Source organism: Dermacentor albipictus, chromosome 1 (genome assembly GCF_038994185.2).
Source record: "Dermacentor albipictus isolate Rhodes 1998 colony chromosome 1, USDA_Dalb.pri_finalv2, whole genome shotgun sequence".
NCBI lineage: Eukaryota > Metazoa > Arthropoda > Arachnida > Ixodida > Ixodidae > Dermacentor > Dermacentor albipictus.
Window position 1 is genome coordinate 273,683,349 of NC_091821.1, and position 25,634 is coordinate 273,708,982.

At 46.5% G+C, this 25,634-nt stretch overlaps 1 protein-coding gene across 1 annotated transcript in view; it reads right to left on the bottom strand.

Annotated features, from left to right (window-relative positions):
• The window catches only part of sli (slit guidance ligand), a 379,301-nt gene that overhangs the window by 240,532 nt on the left and 113,135 nt on the right, over nucleotides 1-25,634 (bottom strand). The window contains exon 3 of the mRNA XM_065440604.1: nucleotides 3,827-3,898. Within this exon, the coding sequence (XP_065296676.1) occupies nucleotides 3,827-3,898 (72 nt within the window). The remainder of the gene's footprint in view (nucleotides 1-3,826; nucleotides 3,899-25,634) is intronic.

A 25,634-nucleotide genomic window follows, 5' to 3' on the forward strand; every position in this document is an offset into this window, starting at 1 on the left:
AGCCCTTGTGTCTTGTATTTCGTGCGAAAACGAGGCGTATTCCATATGTCGGTATTCCGTGTATACGTATTATTGTTCTTTGCGGTTAAGGACGGCGGTGGCGGCTAAGAACTGCTGATGAGCGGTTCAAGTCCGGTTCGCTACCCTACACCGGGGGTAAGGGAAAAGTGGAATAGAAAGAGGAAGAAGAGAGTGGGCATCGAGTGCACGTGGGAGGATGCACAGTAGTACATATAAGCGGTCTCTCAGACCGGTGCACTTCAAGTACTGGTGCCCTATAACGTAAAACTAGTCCAATATCTTTTTATTCCAATCTCCTGACGTCAAACTTGCATAACCGCCGACTCAAGCATCGGGTATTAGATTTGGCGGCCGTAGTTGAAGGGAGAGACTTGACTCTTCGTCGGGACTTAGGCGAGCAGGATTTATTTACATTATTTACAGTTTAAACAAGACATACATCGACAGTCTAGCGTGACTCCCAAATGGAGCCCGCAAGACAAAGCATACAGCAAACGAGCACACAGCTCACGAGTACATTTCGAGCACAGAGCACGACGACGAGCACACTCTAGCAGCCGACAATCGCTGCTTATAAGCACTCCGCTCGACGTCATAGTTCGACGTCATTGAAGATGACCCGCCCTTTTGGAGGAGGAGGGCTCACATACAGGTACACACACACACACACACACGTGCAATGGTCCGGAGCCGACGTCAGAGGGGCTTCGTAGAACTCTGAGCCGTGCCGGGTAGCGCGCCCGGGTGTCGCAAGACGTGTCTTGCGTCTTGGTCGGCGCGTGGGAAGGAGCCTACGACGACGTTCCCGCGGCAACTCCCCCACACGTAGCAGATCAGGTCCGCATTGGGGAGTTGGGTAACAATAGTTGGCCCGCCGAACTCATTCGGCGCCTCTACATTCCAGAGCTACCTTTCTCCTTGGTCGCCTCGTGTGTCGGCAGACTGTGACGAATCCTGAGGTCCCCGTACCGCAAAGCACCCTTTTGCCAAGGCGGCGCATAGTCGGTTAGCGTCGTCGTCCTCGCTCGTTCTCCGAAGGGCGCCGCCACCCCGGATTGATCGACGCACCTACAGCGGGCTGAAATAGCTGCAGGCCGTTCCTAACACGGGCAGTCACCCGCACGGTTCTTTGAGCAGACCAATCAAACGCTTTCCTCGCTCATTGGAGGTCAGTTCTGTTTGCTTGAAAAACGAATAACATTGCCTACGCTGAGCGGCTTGTCTTATATAATTGGCTGACAACAGGCGAGACGCAAGCTCAAGTGGAGAGGGAAAAGATGGGGCCGATCCACTGCATTGAAAATCGATAACCGGACAGAGAGGGTGGTGCATACGGCGTCTACGATTGGTCCATTTTCCCTTACTTAGCTTGCGGTGGCTGGTCGAAAATAGCAGCGGCATGCAACGGAAGCGTAAGAATGGAGCTAGAACGGATCCTCAGCAAAGAAGAGTTGGCAGAACGAGGTCGTAAACGTGCCGAAAGTTTTCGAAAACGTTACACGGCCACGCAAAACGTTTTATTACACGCAAATAAACCCATGCTCTCCGGCAGAGGCGAGTAGCCAGTGCCGGGGCTATCGGCGGCAGTGATCTTTTAATCCTTTCGGAACGGGGCAGCCTGCGGCTATTCAGAAGAAAATTCAATTTTGTTCGGCATATTAATGCATCTTTAACTCGTACGTGTCACTTTGACGCGGTAAGTTTTTTTTTTTTGGTTTTGTGACGTCGCGTGAGAGGCAGGTGAAGTGGGCAGCCCGAAAACTTTTGACCAATAGCCGAGGGCTAATGGCAAAAAAGGCGTCGAATAAGAAATAATTATGTTTGTTTTGTTCGGTCCAATTATGCATAATCAGTGTGCACGCGTCATATCAGATCGGAAGCTATCGCGATTTTCCTGACGTCGCGTGACAGACAGGTGAAGTGGAGATAGTCCAAAAAAGTTTTTGACCAATCGTGGTGGGCTGATTGCAGAATTGGAATAGAAAAGTTTTGAATAATTTTACGTTATAGCGCCCATAATTTATAGCCATCTAAACATACACATTGGCGACGAGCTTGCAAACAAGACATTATCAGCTGGACAGACTTTCCGCGAATACCATACGTTGACAGTTTTTTTTTTCAAGGATATCGTGATTAAAGCAGTGGAATTAAACCTATTAAACGGCCCAGCATAAATAATTTTTATATGTATTGTAGTGCGAATCATTTTAGGGTTAGCACAGCTGATGTTTACGTTCTTCCGCGGCAGCCGGACTGGGCACCATACAAAATGTGTTTGTAAAATCATGCGCTGTCATGGTAGGGGCAGTCAGGAAACGAAGGTCCAGCTGACGACTGCGCACACGAGCGTGAAATTAAGCGGTGGGGGCTAAAGCAAGGCAAGAGGCACGAGTTCCGAAAGTGCAGTATTTAGCCTAGACAAGGTACAGGGAGATAAAATTTGTAAGTCAGTAGCCTTCCAGTGCTGCCTATGTTGAGTTGTGCGTGAGCTCGCCCTGTGAGAGGCGAGCTCACGCTTCAACACTTGCCGTAGTTCCTGTAAAAGGCGAACGTATTAAGCTTCAGCGCCGCCCAATAATCAGTGGAAATCCTCTATACGTAATAGACGCTGTCCCATATATAGCATGAACTGGAGGCAAGGAAGTTGCTTCGTGAGATGAGATCAAACTGCGGGCCGGTCACGGAAGAAGCCTCATGAGGCAGAAGCCTGCCGCCTCATGCAATATACAACTGCCTCAGCGACACGGTCTATATATGCCAGTAAATAATCTTCGACTTCGCCGTGTGCGCGGCTGTAGCATGAGCCGTGACGCCGCCACAATATGGTACAATTATGCACGACGTTAGTCCTTCAGTTTACACGGTTGTACATTTCTCCTCAGGTAAATGTGTTCGGGCAAACGCACCCAGCCTCGAGTGGGCTACACCGCAAATTTTTCCCGGACAATGTCGCACCGTTTCTTCGACTAAGACTACTTTGCCGAGTAAATCGCACAGTCATCTGTTCGTAAAGGCCAACCAGGCGTTGAAAACGGACAGAAGTACAATCGGAAACGCTTAGCAGTCATTAGTACCGTAATAATAAAGAACGTCGTTGCGGGGTACTTCGCATTATGGTGGATACTGAATTCCAGCTAGAACCCTTTCGATTCGTCGTGCATGTGTATGTACAGGGTGTTCAAAATTAAGCTGCATGGTTTTCTTAAAATTAGGCACTGGGAGGCACTGTGTCTACACAGTATCAGTTGGAAGAATTTTTCTAGCGTGTCTGTGCTCCGATATATCGGACTCCAAATTTTAATTGTCGTTCACGCGTTTACGCATGCAAGAGTTAGGATCGGCGCAAAGTTCCTCCCTGATGTGACGCGGCTGTTGCATGCGGCGTTTATTCTGACAACAGGGCGCACGTGTTGGCAAAGATGATAACTGTCCCGCTTTCCCTCTCGGCTTCCTAGTTGTTGTTTTCTTTTTCCGCATAGATTAATTGCTCCTGCTACCAGGGTCATTACCGCGATAGCGGCAAGAAATAGGCAATAATGTTCAATAATGCAATTGCTTACGACAAACTATTGCGCTTTATTTCAGGGCCAGCTGCCGCGTGGATTGTGCCGAGTCTTTTGACGTAAGCTGCAACGGCGAGGTCCTGTTTCGGGTGCGCCGGCGGATGGGCGCTGCTGCGGTGCAGGGGACGCGTACGTGCGGCGGCGAGCACCTCGCGCGGAAAGGCATCGCCGCACGATTCAATGACGCCGTCCCGTGAGAGGCGACCGCGGGGACGCTCGTAAAGGCTCCATATACTCACAGCCTCTCCATGGACGTGAGGTCGGCGAAGGCGCCCCGATGCACCGTGTGTATCTCGTTCTCCATCAGATGCCTGCGTGCAAATAGCCCCATCAGCCGCACAGCCCCCGTCGAACAAAGAGTTCATGCACAGCGTAAACATGGCCCATCCAAATATCGGTGGGCGTACAACAAAGCACATGCTTGCGAGGCGGGCCACACTGCTGTCCCGCGGCAAACGCTGCAGCACTGAACGCACCCCAACCTGTCCCAGCCTCTTTTTTTTTTATTATTTCTCTATCGCTACGGAAACGTGCGCGCGATATATTTCCGTTCAGAATCGTAAACAGGAGTGGAAACATAGAGCTAGGCAATGACAACGCGCGACACGCAACTGCGCCATCGGTTATACTGCAAAAGAACCTCGTCTGTTGGCGCTTGGTCCTCGAGGACGGTTATACATTCCCAACGGCAAACCGACAACAAGGTGTCATAATTTTCAAAGGACACATAGCGATATACTGCAGCGATACATCACGATTTCGCCCTGTTATTTGCCTTACAAACGACATGCATTACTGGAGAATTAGGGAAGATTTTTTTCATTTTTTTTTTCATCTTTAATACTGTTCAACACTCTGGTCTCGTTAATTACACGACTTCATTGAAAACAATCTGTGTGATTCATTCCTTGTTATTATATTACGTTTTCTTTTCTTTTCTCCTAGTGCATCGTGAACTAAGATTCTTTTTCCCCTCGGCTGCACTTACGTTTGTAGTTTGTAAACTGCTACGGTCTTATATATGTCATATACATTATATGTATTTTCTATGTACTGGCCGCTTACTCAATGCCTAACTTTGAGGCCTGTAAGGTATGTTTAAATAAATAAATAAATAAATAAATGAAAAGTCGCAGTTTGGTCCGAAAGGCGAAGCATTGATAGCGATAGCAAAATAGTAGACAACTACACGAAGTAGGATTCGTAGGTATATAGGCAGTATAAACTGCAGTAAACATTCACTTACTAAATAATTAACAAGAATGGTGTCCCGTGCACGCACAAAAATGAACCGAATATCATAATTATGGCGTCCATCAAGCAACAGTAATCATTATTTGAGGTATAGTGACGGCGGGTGCAAGCGCGCTCCATATAACATCAGTGAGCAAGTTACCACGCCGCGTCAACCACACTGGTCTATTCGATTGTGATAACCCACGTATACTGTTCGGTCTTTACGTATGCCCATCAGTTGTACACTGCGCGGCGAGTTTGGAGCTAGCGCTCTTCACGAGCACTGAATAAACGGTGCTTAGCTGCCAGAATATACTGTTAAATATCTTCTTGTTCCCATTAATAAAGTTTCTTTTTGTTTTCTTTCTTTTAACCACGAATAATAAATGCGGGGACGATGTCGTACTTCGCTGGGCGCCGCAGACGCTCAAAGCAAGCAGGAGGAGTACGCGGCATTTCTTGACACCCATTTTCAGAGCGCTCTGGCTAGTTTATCTCTCAGACTTTTTGAGAAAAAAAAAATAAGGTACTCCTCCGAACAACCTGTGGGAACCTTGACATGGTCGCCACAGTGTCGCGAGACAATAACTCTTCAAACAACCGAAGCAACAAGCGCACGCGTTGATTCTGCCGCGCCGCCCGGGAAGAGCGTGCCGTGTGCATACCCAAACGGCTCGCGGGAGAGTGAAATTCGAGAAGGAAAGAGCCTACGGGAAAGAGCACGCAGGAAGGAGAAAACTGATGAGAGGCCCTACCTTTCCGCGCGCTAAGAGAAAAGTGTGGAAGAAGTCACGTGGTATTTTCCCGCTGTAGCGGCCACGTTATCGGGGCACAATGACGGTTTTGTTATGGTGGTGTGTGTCATGCGTGTGCTGCCCCGTAGGTCTCGTACCGCACAAAGGCGTCGTGTGTGCAGGATTGAGTTAGTCTCGCGTGTTTTGTTCCGCTGTGGTATAAAGACCTTGCTCTTCCGGCTGTTGTTGTGGCCAGGTGGGACTGGAAGAAGTAAAAAGCGCAAAACGAGCGCGGATGCAACGCCGTACACCGTGTACCACGTCGCGGACGAAGGACGATCTGGGAATACACTTGCCGTCTTCGGTGGATTCATGCTAACGTCATCACAGACTGAAACGGCTGTGCTTCAGAATAAGTACTATAAACGACTTGCACGTCAGTGACAGCTGTGCAGTGATCCTGCTTTTGACAGCGCACGATGCACTTGTGGCACGTACGTTAAACAGCCATGTGGAAGGATGGGAAAGACGCGGCTGCTGTGAGTGATTAGGAGGAAGCTTTAGCCCAACTCCGACGCGGCCTATTGAAATACATGTAAAACGCAGAAACGCTTTTATGAGATAGCCCCTGGGCCAATTTTAATGACATTTGTTGCATTAGAGACAGAACGTTCTATTCTAGTCACTGATGAAAGCGTAATTTCGATCTAGGGCCTGAATTTTGTAGAAACAATTTTCAAAAATTCGAACGTTCGAAAAGATAGAAGCCCGAAGTTTACAAATGAATAGCTCTGCATCAAGAACAGATATCGCCGTTCTGTAAACGGCATCCATTAGATATTCAAAGTGGACAAATTTGACATGTCAATTTACATCTTACGCGAATTCGTTGCGTTGTGTACAAGGATTCTGCAAAAGCTGTATTTTGATATTGCTGAATTTTCTGGCATTCATGTGTAACATATTAATTTTGTGCGCTTTAGAGGTACTATTAGATACAATTCACAGAATTGTGATATCATTCTTTCATTGCTGAGTTAGAGAGTTGTAAACCTGATAATTTCGTTTTTTTCCAAATCTGCAATTTCTGCAATTTTCAATAGGAAAATGACGATCTAAAACGATAATTCGAAGCCAGCAGTCACTAGATTTTAAGTTTTTCTTTTACATACAAGAAACTCCGTCAAGTTTGGTGCAGTGGTCGCCGAGAAAAACGAATTCTCATTCTATATGTATTTAGATAGGGACACCTGAGCTAAAGCTTCCTCTTTCTCGGCATCCACTGCACCAAATTTGACAAGGTTCCTTGTATTTTAAAGAAGAACTTAAAGTCTAGTGACAGTTCGTTACGAATTTTTGTGTTAGGTTGTCAATTTTATTATTAAAAATTAGCAAAAAACGCAAATTTTCAGAAAACGACATTATCAAATTTAGAACTCTGTAACTCAGCAATGAAGAAATGATATCACAATTCTGTGAATTCCAATAGAACATCTAAAGCGGACGGATTGATATGCTCTACGTGAATCTCAAAAAAATTAGTAATATGAAAATAGAGCTTTTCCAGACTACTTGTACACAACGTAACGAATTCACGTAACATATAAATGGACATATCGGATTTGTCGGCTTTTAAGTGTTCAACGGATGCCGTTCATGGAACCGCGATATCTCTTCTTGATGCAGAGTTATTAATCTGTAAACTCCGTGCTTCTATTTTTTTCAGCCTTTCGAATATTTTGACAATTCTTTCACCAAAATTCAGGCCCTAAATCGAGATTCTGCTTCCAACAGTCACTGCAATTGAACTTTCTCCCTCTAATGCAACCCATTTTATTAAAATCGGTCCAGGGGTTATCTCAGAAAAGCGTTTCTGCGCTTTAAGTGTGCTTGAATAGGTCGCGTTGGAGTTGGGCCCGAGCTCCCTCTTGAGGCACGAACCCTGCTTAGCGCAGATATCGGTGTGCTCGAGGGAATCAGGGAAGCTTGGCGGATGCCGTGCAAGAGTGGCTCGAGCGAAGAACGCGCGCACGCCTACGGCACCGCAGAACTCCGTGGAGCTTCGCCTACACACCTCGGGCCGCAGTCGGTGCACCTAAGCGCGTGACTCGGCCTCTTCACGTCACATCGAGCTCGGCGGTGCGCGGCCGCCCGAAACGAGTTCGACAAAGCAAAGCGGTTCCTACCACGCGGCGACCAGCACACGCGTTCGTTCTCGTGCACTGCAGACGGGATGGCCATAGGTCGCGGTGTGCGCAAAGTGTGCTGCCGTTCATCGCCTGTGCGTTCTTGCAGTGCAGTGATAATGCTGAGATTTATTTTCAGAAAAGCCGGCAAAGTAGCGGGCACTGGCCTTACAGTCTAGCTTGCGAAGTCCATTATGAACTTCCAACGCTAGAGCACAATACTCGGTCGAAATGACTTAGGCAACGGTATACCGCGATGATATACACCGCGACTGGGTGTGCTGATCGGGGGTGGCTTCCACGAACATATAATGCTGAAAACAATAACGAATTTCAGAACGCGTTCTAGTGCGGACTAAAAGTTGGCTATGTAGAACATGTAAGAACGCGTTCTCAAATTCGTTATTATTTTCAGCACTAAATGTTCGCGGAAGCCGCCCCGCGGATAACTACGGCGTCCGCGAATCCCGGCGTAGTCGCGCAGAAGGCGACAAATGTAACCTGGGGCGCCACAACGTAAAGCTATCCCAAACTTTTTTATTCCAATTCTGTAATCAGCCCTCCGCGATCGGTCAAAAATTTTTTTGGTACACCCCCACTTCGCCTGTTTATCACGCGACGTCAGGAAATCCGCGATGGCTCCACCATCGGATATGACGTGTACACACTGATTATGCATCATTGGACCGAAAAAAAAAAACTGTTATTTTTGATTCGACGCCTTTTCACCATTAGCCCTCGGCTATTCGTCAAAAGTTTTCGGGCTGCATCCGCTTCACCTGCCTGTCACGCGACTTCACAGAACCGCGAAAACTCACCGCGTCAAAGTGACGCGTGTACGCATTTTATTTATTTATTTATTTATTTATTTATTTATTTATTTATTTATTTATTTATTTATTTTATTACAAATACCTACAGCGCCTGAGTTGGGCATTATCGTAGCGGGTCAACGACAAACATAAAGGTCAAAGATTGAACTTCGCGAAAAACGGCATCATATCAGCTATGGTATTAAAAGTACAATCATCGTAATTAATAGAGAAAGACAACACATCCAATACTAACAACATTCTATTATAAAATTTGTTACACAAGACATAAAACGGAACACTGGAAATATTGTCGAAAACAGATTCATGTAACGTTCTCTATGGCGGATCAAAAATTGGGTGCAGACACTGCCTCATCCGGGAGCAAATTCCGTTCTGCAATTGGTTGCGGAAAGAATGAAAACTTAAATACATTAATGCGACTTAGGTAGGATCTCATTTTCTTGGAATTGTCGCCTCTCTAAGGCGACAATCAGGTGGTTTTAATAATGAGGTGGTTTTAAATATATGTTCTTATCGATTCCTGTGTTACCGCTGTTAATGTTGTGTAAAAGCTCTAACCTGATTATTTTTCAGCGTGTGGACAGCAACTTCCACCCTAGATTTTCCCTGATTTGCGAACCTCTAATTTTGTAGCCGTAGATGCCCGTGACGAATCTTGCAGCCCTTTTCTGAACACGCTCTAACTTATCTTAAAGAACTTTTGTGAAGGGGTCCCATGCTGCGCAAGCGTATTCTAACACCGGCTTAATATTTGTAAGATACAAAGCTTCCTTCAAAGGTTTTGGCGCATACTTGAAGTTCCTCTGGAAAAGGTGCAAAAGGCGGCACGCTTTAGCGCTTGTTGTGTCAATGTGGGATGTCCAGTCTAATGCTGCAGTTAAAGTGACGCCCAGGTATTTGACTTCGTCAACGCATTGCACTAAAACATTATTTAGAAAGTATGAACCAGACACCTTTTTCTTTTTGTTCGTAAATTTAACATAACACTTTGCTACGTTCCAATTCATTTTCCATTTAGCACACCAGGAACAATTTTTTTCGTCACCAAACTGCAACACACTCTTATGTTCGGCACATGACACAGAATGGTACACAACGCAATCATCTGCATAAAGTCTGATATTTGAAACACAGCTTCCACTTAAATCATTGATAAATATGAGGAACAGCTACGGCAGAAGGACCGACCCTTGAGGCACACCTGATAAAACATTGACCGTTCTCGACGTCGCACCCTTCAGAACCACCTTTTGCTGCCGTTTATACAAATAATCTTTAAGCCAACCGTAAAGTTAATCGGGGAGGCCAAGAAATGACAGTTTGTGCAAAAGTAAGTCATGCAGGAGTACATCAAACGCCTTTCGAAAATCAATAAAAATAGCATCTATCTGTGTACTATAGTTAAAGCCGAGTGCAACGTCATGTATGAATTCAGTGTGTTGGCTTCTTATGATATGACTAATAAAAATCAGGCCCCTTGGGTAACCCCTTTTTTCGCGTTCAGTAAGTTGAGTGGTACAGGATAATCCCATGCGAAATTCATGCTGGGTCGGGATGAAAAAATCATGGTGATGGAGATGCTTAATAAGACCGGAGTAAAAAACATGTTCTCGTGTTTTACAACAAACAGATGTCAAAGACACCGGTCTGTAATTGCTTGCCAAATCACGATGACCACTTTTAAATATAGGAGTTACATTGTCCATTTTCCAGTCACTAGGTAATTTTTGAGAATTTATTGACTTGGTGAATAATTAACCAAGATAGGAGCAATATTGTGGGAACAGCGCTTCAAGACGTGATTTGATATACCATCCGGACCATGAGCAGAATGAGGATTAATGTTGCACAACAGAGCCCTAATTGCAGCCTCATTTAAAACGATGTCACGCATTTGAGGTAACTGTTCGTGTAATTCAGGTATGGGAGTATGACGACATGCTGTGAAGACGGAGTGAAAATATTCGTTAAAGCAATCAGCTTTTTTGTGTGTCATGAGTTAACATATCACTTTCATGCCGGAGAGCCGGAACGCCAACACTGTCTTTTCTGTTACTTTTGACATATCGCCATAACTCCTTAGGTTTAGATCTTATTTTATCAGCTAGCGACGATAAGTATGTTCTTTTTGTTGCCTTTAATTCTTGTCTAAAGTTTTTAGTTGGACTTCTAAGCTTGTCTTATAGGTGCTGACTTTGTGCTATCTTGAATGCCTTGTATACTCCGGCCTTCTTTCTTAGTGACAGACGCAGTTCTTTGTTAATCCATGGTTTATCCATTCTACGTCTAGATGATACCACTCTTGAGAGAATGTATTTAGCGACCAAAGGCAGGATTTTGTCTCTGAACAGAGTCCATAATTTTTCTATGCTGTACTGGCTGCTGTATTCCAGCGATACGGGCAGTAATAAGTTTACCTCTTCATCTATGGCATTATAATTCCCCTTTTCATACATACATTTTGAAGAAACATCACAGTATAAAGATGCACTAATATGCCAAATAAAACTGAATTTTTTTTCTGAATAGCCACACGCTGTCCCGTTCCGAAAGGAATAAAAGATGGCTCCCGCCGATCACTCAGGCACTGGCTACTCGCACGTGCCGAAGAGCATTGGTTTATTTGCGTACAACAAACCTTTTGATTGGCCGTGCAGCGCTTTCGAGCACTTTCGGCAGGTTTACGACATCGCTCTGCCAACTCTTCTTTGCTGAGGATCCGTTTTAGCGGCATTCTTAACCTTCCCTTGCGTGCCGCCGTTATTTTCGACCAGCCACCTCAAGCTAAGTATAGCGCGGACTAATCACAGACGCCGACACTACCCTCTGCATCCGGTTATCGGTTTTCAGTGCACTGGCTCGGCCCCATCGAATCCATCTCCACTTGAGCGTGCTCCTCGCTTCTTGTCAGCCAAGTAGATAAGACAAGCCGCTCAGTGTAGGCAATGTTATTCGTTTTCAAAGCAAACAAAAGTGATTTCCCATAAACGAGGTGAGTGTTTGATTGGTCTGTTGAGACAACCGTTCCGGTCACCACTCGATGCTTGCGTCGGCGCTTACGCAAATTTCACGTCAGGAGACTGGAATAAAAGCATATTGGAATAGTTTTACGTTATAGGGACCTGCACCGGCGAGATGGCGAATTAACGACAATTTCCGGCGACATTGATCTTAACAAAGAGTGACGTCAGGACCTCTTCTTAGTTCCTACCTCCATGGGAAGGAGAGTATCGCTACTTTATTATCTCTTCAAGGGGTTTCACTGATGACGCGACCTTAGCCATACCTCGCGGCACAACGCAAGATGCAATAAATTACAAATTATTGTAATGCACTTTCATTGCATATCTGGCCCACTTTTAAATGCTTATAAATTACCATATAAGTGCGTAATGAAAGCGCACTAGAGCACATTTTTATAACCTACTTGCACAGGTGGAGCGATAGAGAAATGAAAGAAGACACTACCGGTTTGACCACGTGGACTGCCCATGAAGTAACGGATTGTATTTTTTGTCTTGATGCCATTAGTCCATTCATCTGAAAGCGTCTGAGCTCGGGCAGATCCCGAGTTTCGAGAAACTCGGGCCTTCCTGCATGGCGCCCTGTGGTCATGATCTTTGCCAATTAACGCCTAAGTTCGAAGGGGAGGGAGCCGAAAACTGCCTCTTTATATTCTAGATGCCTTCAATGTTGTGGCCTTCCGAAAGTTTGTAAATCCCGGCCTTACATTCACAAACACACACACACGCAAACACACACGCAAACACACACACACACACACACACACACACACACACACACACACACACACACACACACACACACACACACACACACACACACACACACACACACACACACACACACACACACACAAGAAAAAAAAGCTGTCACGCTAAAGGTCTTCGTAAGAATAGATGGCAGCCAATCGTAATTTTAGGCCAAGACCACACGTACGCTTGCGGACGCGCGCAAGCTCGCGTTCACGCGCCAACGCATGCGCAGACGGTGCGGCATGGCTCGTACGCGTCGAAACGCGGCGTGATCTCGGGGAACAGCTCCTCTCTGTTATCGCGCGCTTCAGTTGACTCGCGTCGGCGCACCTGACTACGCAGCTACGGCGCGAAACGTTCAACTCTCAGTGAAGCAGATGTATATTATGCAAGAAAATGCTTCTTTTTTTTTGCATTGATCTAACAGCTATAAAAATATTACAATTACGTTTATAGAAATTGAAGCATTTTGAAACACTGTCGATAACAAAGTACGAAGCGGCGCCTGCCAAGGCGTCTGTAAGTGAGCCCAGTGAGCGCGCGCTGTCGCGCGTCTTAGTGGATGCAAACCGCCATTACTCGCGAGGCGCAGCAGGCACAAGGCGCGCGGACGCGAGCTTACGCGCGTCCGCAAGCGTACGTGTGGTCTCGGCTTCAGACATACTATTACCGAAGGGAAAGAGCAACGGGAAAGAGCACTGCTGAACGAAAAGTTTTGTGAATCCCCCCTCTCCTCCACCGCCACCTTCTTTCAACTTGTTTCGAAAAGTATTTTTCGCTTCTCTTCTTGAAAAAAGTTCATTCCAAACGAGAAAAAAATCCCGACATCTTATTAATGACGATACACTTTAGAGCCTTGACGGTTTGGTTGATCCTGACGGCGCATTCAATCATCACAGCAAATACAGCACTCAGACAAATTACGCAAGAGAAATTCGAAAGATACTGCTACACGAAAAGCTTGCGAACACACACACACACACACACACACACACACACACACACACACACACACACACACACACACACACACACACACACACACACACACACACACACACACACACACACACACACACACACACACACGTCCTTATTGCAAGCACCACAAAGTGGCAAAAATGCATCCACAAAAATAAAGCGAAGCGCGACGATCCTCATCGGCACGCTCTCTCCCAGTGCGACGCGGGGGAGGGGGGGGGGGCAGAATGATGCAGCCGGGCACCGGTTTGCTTTATTACTTTATCGCGTGTAAATCGCGGCACGACCCAGAAGGCTGTCGTCTTCGGGGTCGATAATCCGATATACTTCACGGCCATAGACTTGCTATTGCTGCGGCCCTTTGGACAACAAAAGAAGGAAAAAAAAACACTCGATGAACCGCAACTACATTCCTGATTGGCTAGTGATAAGCGATCGAGGAACTGTCAAAAAAAGGCCGGCAATAGGCGACCACGTGAGGCTGGGCCGGCGGCACACAATAAAGCGCGCGCTCGCTTCTATTCGTCGTCGAGTCGCAAAAGAATGCGCTCGCCGGGACGTTGTTGCCTGTCCCAGGACTGCGCTCATCCGACGGCGCGCGCCTCTTCCCGGGACATAATCGTCCGGTACGCCCTTTTAGAGAAGCATTTTCTTCCACTGCACACGCTCACACGAAGGCACACACACACGAGGCGTTCCAGTTAAAGACGTTCACAAAAGCCGGTATATCGCATAAAGCGCAATAGTGCTTGCTCGGCCTTCTTCTGTGACGGTAGGTCCTTTCGATAGTGTAAAATTTTTTTCTGATAGCGGTTGGTCGTCCAGCTGGTCAAGTTCGTGGCGAAGCCATTCTCTCTGTGGACTGTACTGCGGGCAGTGGCACAAAATATGGTCAATCGATTCTTCATGGCCACAGTGGTCACAGGTTGCGTTGTCGGTCATCCCTATGCGGAATGCATAGGCTTTGGTAAAGGCTACGCCCAACCACAGTCGATATAAAAGCGGGGCGTCTCTACGGCGAAGCTGTGATGGCGCTCGAAGACTTGAAGACTCGAAGTTGGATCAAGTGAGTGCAGTCACGTATTTCTTAAATGCGGCTCATTCCATTGCGACGCGGTGCACTGCCGAGCAAGTTGGCGGAGCTTCCGTGCTGCGTCAGTTCTAGAAAATGCAATTGGGGCGTGGTGCTCCTCAGTATGGGCTGAGCGTCCAGCTTGATCCGCCCGTTCGTTAACGTTTTCCTCTCTGTCCTCTTCCTAACCCCTATCTCCCATCCCCAGTGTAGGATAGCAAACCGGGGACTGATATCTGGTTAACCTCCCTGCCTTTACTCTCTCTCTCTCTCTCTCTCTCTCTCTCTCTATATATATATATATATATATATATATATATATATATATATATATATATATATATATATATATATATATATATATATATATATATATATTTCTATTCTACTGCACAGAAATGACGTCATCATCTGCGCGGCTGTTATGCCGGCAAACGCTATCCGCTCTCATTCCATATATGTGGAGCAAAAAGAGAGAGCTTTTTCTTTTTTCTCTTTTCTTTTTCCTTTTTTTTATCGCCTTTGAAATGTCAGCCTGGCTGCGTACTCCAGAACCCGTCCGCGCGGAATGACCCCAGCAGTCGCGAAGTTCGCCTTCACAGCTTTGTAACTTGTTCGGTGCATCCCTCGATCTTCGTTGCGAGAGCGCACAAAAGCTTCTCGTCGGGGCCTTCCACACTTTTGGATTTCCGAAAGAGAGGAGTGTCAGCACAAAATTCCTTCTCGGCAAGTTGTTAATGGTGTCACCACCTTGGTCAAGGCGTAGCATCGGAAACCCTCTTTATTACGATATGACATCAATAAAGGACTTATGCGTGGACTTCTTTCTTATGCGTGCATCGGAATCGATAAAACGCGCCAAGGAAGTATAATGACATATATGTGGTCCAGACTAAGGAAAGTCGTAACTCGTAACGGTGGGTGGTGCATCCACTTAAGTGATTTTTTTCTTTGTGTGTGTGTATATATATTCAGGCGTAATTTTCACAGTGAGGGGCATGCATTCGTCCAAGCAAAGATAAGCACATGATGGGCCTATCACTAACAAATACATCGGGGGCCGAATTAACAAAACGTTTCGTGCTTAAGTGCTCTTTTCCATTGCCTGGCCCCTTTCGCTTATAATATGTCCAGCATTAAGATTGGATGCAATGTTCTTTTAATTGTATAGCGCAAAAGCTTTTTTTTTTTCTTGTCTGAGAACAAAAATGTTTCTAAATTGCGCCCGGAGCACAGCGCGAAGACTACACCCCTTTCGCACTGGATGTGCCCATCGACTCCTTCACATGCTTCCACAAAGCACACACCAACATCCTGGAAAAGGCCGCAATGAGTGCGTTCAACGAATGCTAACCCGTAGGGCTGAAACTTGGTGCATAACAGAGAAACTTAAAAGAAGAATTTGAGGATCGTGCAACGACCAATGGAATGCAGAACGATAGACCCACCGCTAAAGGGCAACTCTGGCAATTTTTCGAGGTCAGCAGATGTCAATGAAAGTTGCTGGGTTCGTCCTGTGCACACTTTCGTCATTTCTTTGAAACAGCAGGCTTGAGAGTTGTGCAGTTTTTTTTTATTATTTCATTAATTGCCTTGAACCACCAGCCCTGCCTCCTCCTCGTTTACTGGTCATATAGTGTTATGACGTAAATGGCTGTATACTCAGAGCATGCTGGGAATGAATTGCAGACGAACGCGTCGAGGACTCGACGATCATGATTGCCACGAGAAGTTACGTTTTGTGTGGCGCGATCAAGTTATATGATCAGGAAGTGGTGCTGCGTGTTTGGCTTCACGAACTTCAGCACAACCAGCCGCCCACATAGTTTGAGCCGATGTCGATCGCGTTCAGTGGAGGTTAAGCCTACATCACAGTCACCACTTGTCCCATAAGTCCTGGTGCAGTGCTTCCGACAGCGCAAAACGCTAAGCTATACTGCTGATATTATAATGTAAGTTTTATAGCGAGGTCACATTCATGCTCCTGGAGAAATACCCATTGTTGAGAGATGTCGTTGGTAGTGTCTTTACATTTTATGCTCTTATTTTGCAATGGTAAAAATGCTACTACAAACTTATTTATTTTTGTTGCTGTGTATGCATTTTGTATTCAGTCTAGTTTTCGCGGGAAATTGCAATTTCTAAATTTGAACACAAGAAATTTCCCCTGCCTTTAATTTGTCATGCCCAGTTACCTATGCTGTGCTTTGTGTTCGGTCGCATTAATTAGGAGTGTCGTTTTCACAATCTAGTTGCTTTATCGAATTGCCCGCAGTGTACAGGATCATAACGAATTGTACAGAGTGAACTCTCATGATTCTGTTATTTTGCTAATGCAGGAAGCATGATTCAAGCAAAGCCATTCGCTGCAATTATTGGTCAAGATGCTCAGAAAATGGAGTCCCTGTTCCTCGTGGTTAACCGTGAACAGTATGCTCGCTATTATGAAAGCTAAAGACGATTTGCTGCATAAATTACATTTTGACAGCTCAACCATATACACTTCTTTCTAATTTTAGTCAACTAAGATACACTGTTTAATATATTTATACTGTTTGAAACAATCACTTCTTGCCAGAGAATATTAAGCGTGATGTTTAACTTGCTCTTATAGAAAACTGCCTGTGTTTGAAACATGTGAACTCACAAATTTAAAGCTTCATTCAGTAACCAGAGTATGGCTGATTTAATAAACATCATTTGTTCATCTATGCACTCGCACGCTACAAGCCCTAATCTTGCATTACCGCACCAATTAGAAATAATTTAGAAATTGGCAATGTATTTAACTCACTTCATCAATCTGTTGTGGCCAGCAGGGGCCTTATAACGTAAAACTATTACAATATGTTTTTATTCCAATCTCCTGACGTCAAATTTGCGTAACCGCCGACGCAAGCATCGGTCGGTCACCCGCAGGGTTGTCAGAACAAACCAATCAAACGTTCTCCTCGTTCATAGGAGGTCACTTTTGTTGGCTTGAAAAACGAATAACATTGCCTACACTGAGCGGCTTGTCTTATCTAATTGGCTGACGAGAAGCGAGGAGCACGCTCAAGTGGAGAGGGATTCGATGGGGCCGAGCCAGTGCACTGAAAATCGATAACCGGATGAAGAGGGTAGTGCCGGCGTCTGCCATTGGTCCGCTTTCCCTTACTTAGCTTGCGGTGGCCGGTCGAAAATAGCGGCGGCATGCAACGGAAGCTTAAGAGTGGTGCTAAAACGGATCCTCAGAAAAGAACAGTTGGCAGAATGAGGAGGTAAACGTGCCGAAAGTGCTCGAAAACGTTACACGGCCACGCACGAAGCTTTATTATACGCAAATATACCCATGCTCTCCGGCAGGTGCGAGTAGCCAGCGTCTGAGCGATCGGCGGCAGCCATCTTTCATTCCTTTCGGAACGGGGCAGCCTGCGGCTATTCCGAAGAAAATTCAGTTTTGTTCGGCATATTAATGCATCTTTATCGCGTACACGTCATTTTGACGCGGTGAGTTCTGGCGGTTTTGTGACGTCACGTGACAGGCAGGTGAAGTGGGTGCAGCCCGAAAACTTTTTACCAATAGCCGAGGGCTAATGGCGAAAAGGTGTCGAATCAGAAATAACTGTTTTTCTTTTTTCTGTCAAATCCTGCATAATCAGTGTGTACACATCATATCAGATGGGGAGGTATCGCGGTTTTTGTGACGTCGCGTCACAGACAGGTGAAGTGGGGGTGGCTGAAAAAAGTTTTGGACCAATCGTGGAGAGCTGATAGCAGAATTGGAATAGAAAAGTTTGGAATAGTTTTACGTTATAGCGCTCGAGTTCGACGAACCAGGCTTTGTGACTGAACACGCCACCGCCGACCCGGTCTGCCGTGAGCAAGGGAGGTTCCCTTCCCACGCACAGTTCCTGACGTAAGCCCCGAGTTCTGCGAAGTCCGTCTGCCCTCGGTGGGGACCGTGAAACCGGTGCAGAAGCTCTCCCGCTCAAAGGTGGCTCGTCTACTGATCGAACGTTTCCCTCACCTAGGGATTGAGGGAGGACCGAGTGTTTATAAACCGCTGTTGTGCGGCTGCTCAGTGTACTTTCTCTCGCAGTCATGTTAGACTGATGAATTGCAACGTCCTTACGTAGATACTGTAAATAAACCCATAGTCCTCGTTCTCAATGAGAAGCAGTCCTTCCCTTCAACAACGTCCTCAGCGTGGATAAGTTGGACGACGGCATGGGCCAGCTACCATCTAATTTATGCCCGACTCCAATCTTGACAACTGGTTACGAACGGTGGGATTGACCTCCCAATCCTCACAACGAAAACACAGTCAGAATCTGATTCGACATCACGAGCCAGTGAGCAGCTTCGAGGTATACCTAAGACTTTTTCCGCACTTATTTCAGCCCGCTGCACGTGCTTCGATCGACCCGCGGTGCTGGCGCCTTTCGGAGTACCAGCGAGGACGATAGCGCTAATCCACCATGCGCCTCCTTCGGAGAATCGGTGACGACAGCAGGGCGGGCCACGGTTGGCACCCAACGTATCGTTGGTTGATTTGCCGGGTCGTCATGGTCTCTCAGCAGCAAGAAGAGCTTTCGCTAACAAAAGGGGGCTTTGCGGTACGGGGGCCCCAGGATTCGTCAGTCTGCTGACACTCGTGGCGACTACAGGAGAAAGGCAGCTCTGGAATTTAGAGGGGCAAGACAATGGGCAACCGGCAGCCGCGCTGCGGGGGTCAGCTCGGGGAACCGACGCGCCTTTCAAGACTCAAGATAATGGACAACCAGCGGGTCAGTTTCGATGACTGGTCGAACGGTTCTCTAACCTAGCGAACTAGGGACCAATGGAGTGTTTATAAGCAGCTGTTGTCGGCTGCTAGAATGTGCTCGTCGTCGCGCTCTGTGATCGTGTTCGTGAGCTGTGTGCTCGTTTGCTGTATGCTTCGTCTTGCGTGCTCCATGTGGGAGCCACGCTAGACTGTCGATGTATTTCATGTTTAAAGTGGAAATACTGTAAATAAACCCTGTACGCCTAGTTCCTCCCAAGTTCCTCTCTACGACCTACAACCCCTTCAACTGGTGGCAGCGGCGAGATTGTTCGACAACTCCTACAACTGTATGCCAGCGGTGGGATCGTACGACAAATCTAACTGGTAGCAGCGGTGGGATTCGAACCCACGGCCCCGAAGAGACTGGTGATATGGTGCTGCTTCAGTAGGCAAGCGTTTGGTTTTGGCTGTAAGATTTACCAGGCTTCAATTTCTCTGTGTTTGTAGATTTGATTCGCTGGGGGATCTTTTATTTGTATTCTGATTTGCGTGGGTATCGCAGCAAGTATTGTGTGACAGCAGAGCCAAAGCTTAAAATAGCGACTACGGTCCTATTGTGTTTGACGAGAGCTGACCTGTTGTGGTTGTGTGAAGAGGTCGAGGTAAACGTAGAGGAGGACTTGACGGAAGCAGAGATTCGTAAGACCATTTTGCAAAGTGGCAATGATTTGAAATTCATAGAACAAATGGGTAAGCGAATTCTAAGCAAAAAACGGGAACAGGAAGCAATTAGGCAAGAACAGGAAGAATTTATGCAAGGAAAGGAAAAATCTAGGCAGAAACTGAAAAGCATTTCGCAGGAGAAAGACCTAACAGAAGTAACGAGGCAGTACGTTGCTGCATTGAACGAAGAAATTGAAGGTTTTGAGCAGTTAATCGAGCAAAGTCAACAGCGGCTTGAGAAATCTGTAGACTGGACGCAGCGAAAGTGGGAGGAAGTCGATAGCAGATTTCGGTCGAAAGCCGAGAGTAGTAGTACCTGTGAGATTAGCAGCACGTTCATAGGTGAACTCAAAGTGCTCGCAGCTAACGAGGCCTTAGTGGCAACAGAGGCCGTTAAAGGCCGTAGTGAAAGCGACGAGGCTCTGTGCCAACAGAGCACTGTAGAGACAGCTAGGCCAGCTGTGAATGAACTGCCACAGTCACCGCGAGTGTGTGTCGCATCTAACGTTAACGTGGTCGTTGGCGAGGTACTAGAATACTACAGACCCGACAGACGCGAGCACCCATGTCGAGCCAAATCTGCGTGCCGAAGTGAAGTGCGAGCTGAACGATGCAGTTGAGGGTAGTTCTCAGGATTGCGAGCTGCGTAGCTCAAGAGAAGACAACTGCATTGTCCAGGGATCGCTGCAGCTCTCGGCCAGTCTGGGTAGCCAAGAGACGGATGATTTAGTTAGGAATCATTCAGACTGTGCGCGTGAGAGACAGCGATCGAGACCGACGGGCTGTGTGCCGAGGCACAGCGTGAGCTGGGCGATGCAGTAGAGGGCAATTCGCAAGAGTGCGAGTTGCATAACTCGAGTAAAGCCTGCTGCATTGTTCCAGAGTCGGTTGAGCTGTCCGCCAGTCGAAGCAGAGAGAGAGTAGATTTAAAGGATAATCACTCGGACTGTGCGCGTAGGAGACCGATCCGGGCCGACGATATGTGTACCGGCCAGCACGAGGCGCGAGAAGGCGGCATGAAAGGGAATTCGAAGAGAAAGCCCCGCAGAAAGTAGCGCCGTAAAGATCAGAATGCAGTGACTAATGTAGCGCAGCCAAAGACGTCAAAAGAAGCAAAAAGCCACGGCGTGAGGAAAAGAAAGATGCGGTCGTCGTTGACGATGTTGGCGCATCAAACACGTTCGAGCCACCGGTCAAAGAGAGACCGAGAAGCATGTTCTGTACGGACGCGGAGAAAGGGCACGGGGCAGTTACGTTCCTCGCCGTTCCGTCGTTCTTTTTGGAGTGCAGCATGTGGTGCGAAAGAGCGCAAGGTGGTAAGACGAGACGAGGTAGTAGGAAGTCGTGACGCGGTCAGTCAAGTTAGTGATGAAAGCGTGGCGCCAGGACGCAAATTGGCGAGGAACTGTAACGTGTTGAAGGAGCTGACAGTGCGTCGGCCCTTTTGTTGTTCCGGGGTAGCGAGAATAGCTTTTGAACCACGACCACCTCTAGTACGGCTCAAAAGTATGAGTCAGTCGTAAACGTTTGGAACGGTAGGCCAAGAGAGCTTCCGTAGGACTAAAACGTGTTGTTTTGTTTTATTTTTGAACATTTGAAAATTTTCGCGATTTGAGAGTTTCTTTCCATAATTATGAGCTTTGTTTTGTTTGAGAAGCTCCGAGATTTGAAAGATGCGTTTTATATGTTCATTAATGAATAGATACGCTCTTTTTGTGTGTGTGTGTGTGTGTGTGTGTGTGTGTGTGTGTGTGTGTGTGTGTGTGTGTGTGTGTGTGTGTGTGTGTGTGTGTGTGTGTGTGTGTGTGTGTGTGTGTGTGTGTGTGTGTGTGTGTGTGAGATAGAGAGAGAGAGAGTAACCTGAATGTCAAGGTTGTCCGTTGAGAGGCCTATGGTAACGCACGGGTGTATTAGCTAACCTTTTTTTAAGTGTTTTTGAATTTTCTAAGGTTAAGCGCGTAGGTTTTCAGTTAGTGCATCATTTGCACTGAGAAGAGCTCTCAGATCCATTAGCGCGTGTCCTGTGTGGACGGCAGGAAGAAGATGGTTTATTACTGGGTTGGTCGTGTGTGTTGAGGGCGGCCGTATCCTGACTTCTCTACTAAGCGTGCGTGCAACGAGTTATTAGCAGACGCATTTTTTTAAAGGGTTCTGCGGTGTGCGTGAGTTACGCAAGTTTAGTTGCTCGGTTAAGTTGCGTGTCCTGTATGGACTAGAGTAAGACGTGAGCAAGCGTGATGGAACGTTTGCGTGCGACGCAAACACGTGTTCGGAATAGGGACCACAAAGCTAGCGCGATTGTGATTACGTACCTGTGGAGTTCACCAGACTGTTCAGTGGCACCAGTACATGCGATAAATACGCCACTGCGATAGGGTAAGAACAAGCTGTTCGTGAAGTTATACTGCTTATGTTCGGGTTTTGGTGGTTGAGAGCCTTCGGTTTAGTGCTGCGTAAACCTTTACTCTTATGCAGCGCGAAGGTCAGGTTTGGTGTGAAGGTGTGATCTTAGGTGGCTAAATAAAATTAGTAGCCCGGAGCCCGTCCTCGAGATTGTGCAGCTGAGCGAATAAATGTTAATAAACATACTCCTGCAAGCGCTAATAACAAATCTGTTGTAGTTAAACGTTCTCTGACTGAGACGGAAAAAGATAGCCGGTAAGGTCAACCTGACCGCGCCCAGCCTTCGCGATATTGTCATCAATGGTACGGCTTTGCAGCAGTACCATTGATGACTCGATGTTTATTCACGTTGTTTTCCCGAAAGCAAGCAGTTTAACGTTTATGTGCCAATAGACGGTTTTAGTTTAGCGTTTGCAACCGAACGCAAATGCATTACGTACACTCGCCCACAAAATATTGCGGGGTGCGCGAGCGCGTGGCGAAACGACCCTCATCGCCTGCTAGTGGGGAAGCCCTGGTATCGAGGCCGACGCCTGCACGCATGCGCGCCCCTCCAAGACTGCAAGCGCGCATGTTTCCGCGCTTCAGCCTCGCGCGCCCGCGGTATCCGAATGCAGCCGCGAGGTGCCCCTAGCCGCGTCGCACTTGTCTAACCACTGCAACCAATGTCATTGTGAACCAGTATTTTTGGACACTGATATCTTGTTTACAAATAAAAATAAATGAACACGCGAAGTTACAAAAGCGTTCCATATAATTAGGCGTGCTTAAAAATGCATCAGTCAGCCATTAGTTGCTATCACTGACAAAGATTTTGTATTCCTGAATACTGCTTTAAGCTTTGTAACATGTTTATATACAAAAATTTATGACTCCTTTTGCCCATGCTCGGTGCCGCTGGCACTTTTATGTTTTGTGTTTTTCCAAAAATAAACAGTACTGAGTGAGCGCTCGTGTGTCCACCTTCTCTGCGTTCTTGTGCGCGCTACAAATTTCACCATGAAGAAACTATACAATATACTTTTTGAGTGAGTAAATTATTTGTGCAGAAAATTGGTTAAGAAAACATTTTGGGAAACTGAAATTATTCAGGCCACAGCTTTGAGGGCTATAGCAGTTTTAGGCTGTTCCCTCTTTTGCGGAAACAACCTTGCACACTTTCCTAATTTTAATAACACGTAGTAAACACAACGCAGCAAAGGATATGCATTGCAAATGTGCCTCATCCTTGCGATTTCCTCTGCAAGTATACAGGGACGACGGCTACAATTTTGGCATTCATGTGAACTTGCGTGTGAACCTTGTTATAAAGCTGTTCTACATATGTGATGCGCTAACCCGAACATGATGTTAACACTGACTATCTTGTTTCTGTGCAGGGTTCACTCTGCAAACATTCTCAGAGACATCAGCTCTGAATGTAAAGAAAATATACGGTATCAGTGTATGCTGGCTAGCAGTGGCGTAGCCACTAATTTCGTTTGGGGGAGGGGGGGGGGGGGTGCTCACATTCTAGCTCGGCCTGCTTCTTATAGAATTTGTCGAGGGATCAAATACATCAAGGAAAACTGCACTGCCATTGCCAAAGATGCTGCAAACGAATTCTTGCACGCTACGCACTGTCAAGACATGTAAAATATGTATTTTTCATAGGCGAATATATTTGTATGTCCAACAAGATGTGCCAGAAAGAACTGATAGCAATGCTTCCACCTTTTTTTTTTTCTATTTACAAGAATATATCGCACGAAATTTGGACTATGTTAGTTCGAAACCAGCAAAGGTGTGCATGCCGCTCATGTGAAAAACGTGAAGCCATGAAATGAACAAGTTCAGGACAAATATCTTAATGAAATGTTGTAATTCAAGTACCTTTTTTGCATTTTTCTACATATGCAACGGCCAGGGGAAAATCTCAATGGTGCTGTCCGTTTCAATGTATTGCGCAGTAGCAGCTGTCAGCGGTCCCGCATTGTAATTACACCAAAATTATAGTCGCCACGGAGAGCATATATGATAAGCAGGAGTTCTGTAAATACACATTAGAACTGTGAAGATACATTGCAATATACAAATGCGAAGATACGGTTTGATAAAGGGCAAAAAAGTGTCACTGAAAACAAAATTCGTTGCATGTATACACAAAAGCTCTCAACAAGATATTTATATAGACGTATCAGTCTCCGGTAAATCTACGTATCTAAACAAGTATCTAAACAACGCCTGCCTACTCTTCTGAAGGGAGGTGACAGCAACACAGAAATGGAAGATAGGAAGCAGGGGAGGAAAGAGGACAGGAAGAGGAACAGGAAAAATCTAAAGACTAAAGTAGACCACAGTACACTACGCACGTTGTTCTGCCGAGTTGTTTCGACTCTGCAGCCGGAATTAAAGTGACGCCGCGTCGAACAGCCTCCACAATTATCAATCACATCCATGGCTAGTTCGCTATGTATCTAAACAAAAGTCGCTGTATATAATGCATCAAACAAGGGAAATAAGCATGTTGCGCAATGACAGATCACAGAAACCTGAGCACCCCCCCCCTTCCTCCTTTCTCTCCGATGCATCGCGCGCGATGGAAAGCGGCGCACTTCTTTCCCGCTTTTCTCCCCTGCGCACACAAGACTAATCCACCATCGTCGGCTCACCTATCTCCCCTCCCCCCCTACGCTTTCACTCGCACGCACACCTTGCCGCGCGCGGTGACGACGTTATCGCCCTTGAAGTTTTATCAATAAGCGCGAAAAGCTGCACCGACTAAGATGACTAAAAATTTCATGACGTTTCGGCTCCCCATACGGGAGCCTTGTCCACAATGAAACCGATAACAGAGATACAACGTATTTAAGTACGTTTCAGTACGTGAGGCAACGGCGAGTGTACACCGTCGGAAATGTCCCGTCATGCCTATTCAGCGTGTGCGCCGTGGCCTGTATGTGCAAGGATTCTCGATGCAGGTATGACGCAAGCTTCTTTTCCTTGGCCAGGACACGTGCACTTGTCCAGCAAATATTGTGGCTTGTAGATTCCATATGATCAGCAAGAGCACTCGACGCCGCGTGCCGTTTCTTGACGTCATACTCGTGCTGTTTCACACGTTTCTTGTAGTCACCTGTCTGGCCGATATACTTGTAATCACAGTTCTTGCACGCTATGGCGTAGACTACACCTAGGAAATTTACCTGTGGCAATTTGTCTTTTACGTTTACTGAAACATTTCTTTGTTTGCGGGTTGGCACATGCGCAATTTTGACGTCGTACCTGCGCATGATACGAGTGATGGTCTCGCTTGTGCCAGGAACGTATGGTATGGCAGTTCACTTCTTCGGAGCCGACGTAGGACGCTGTCT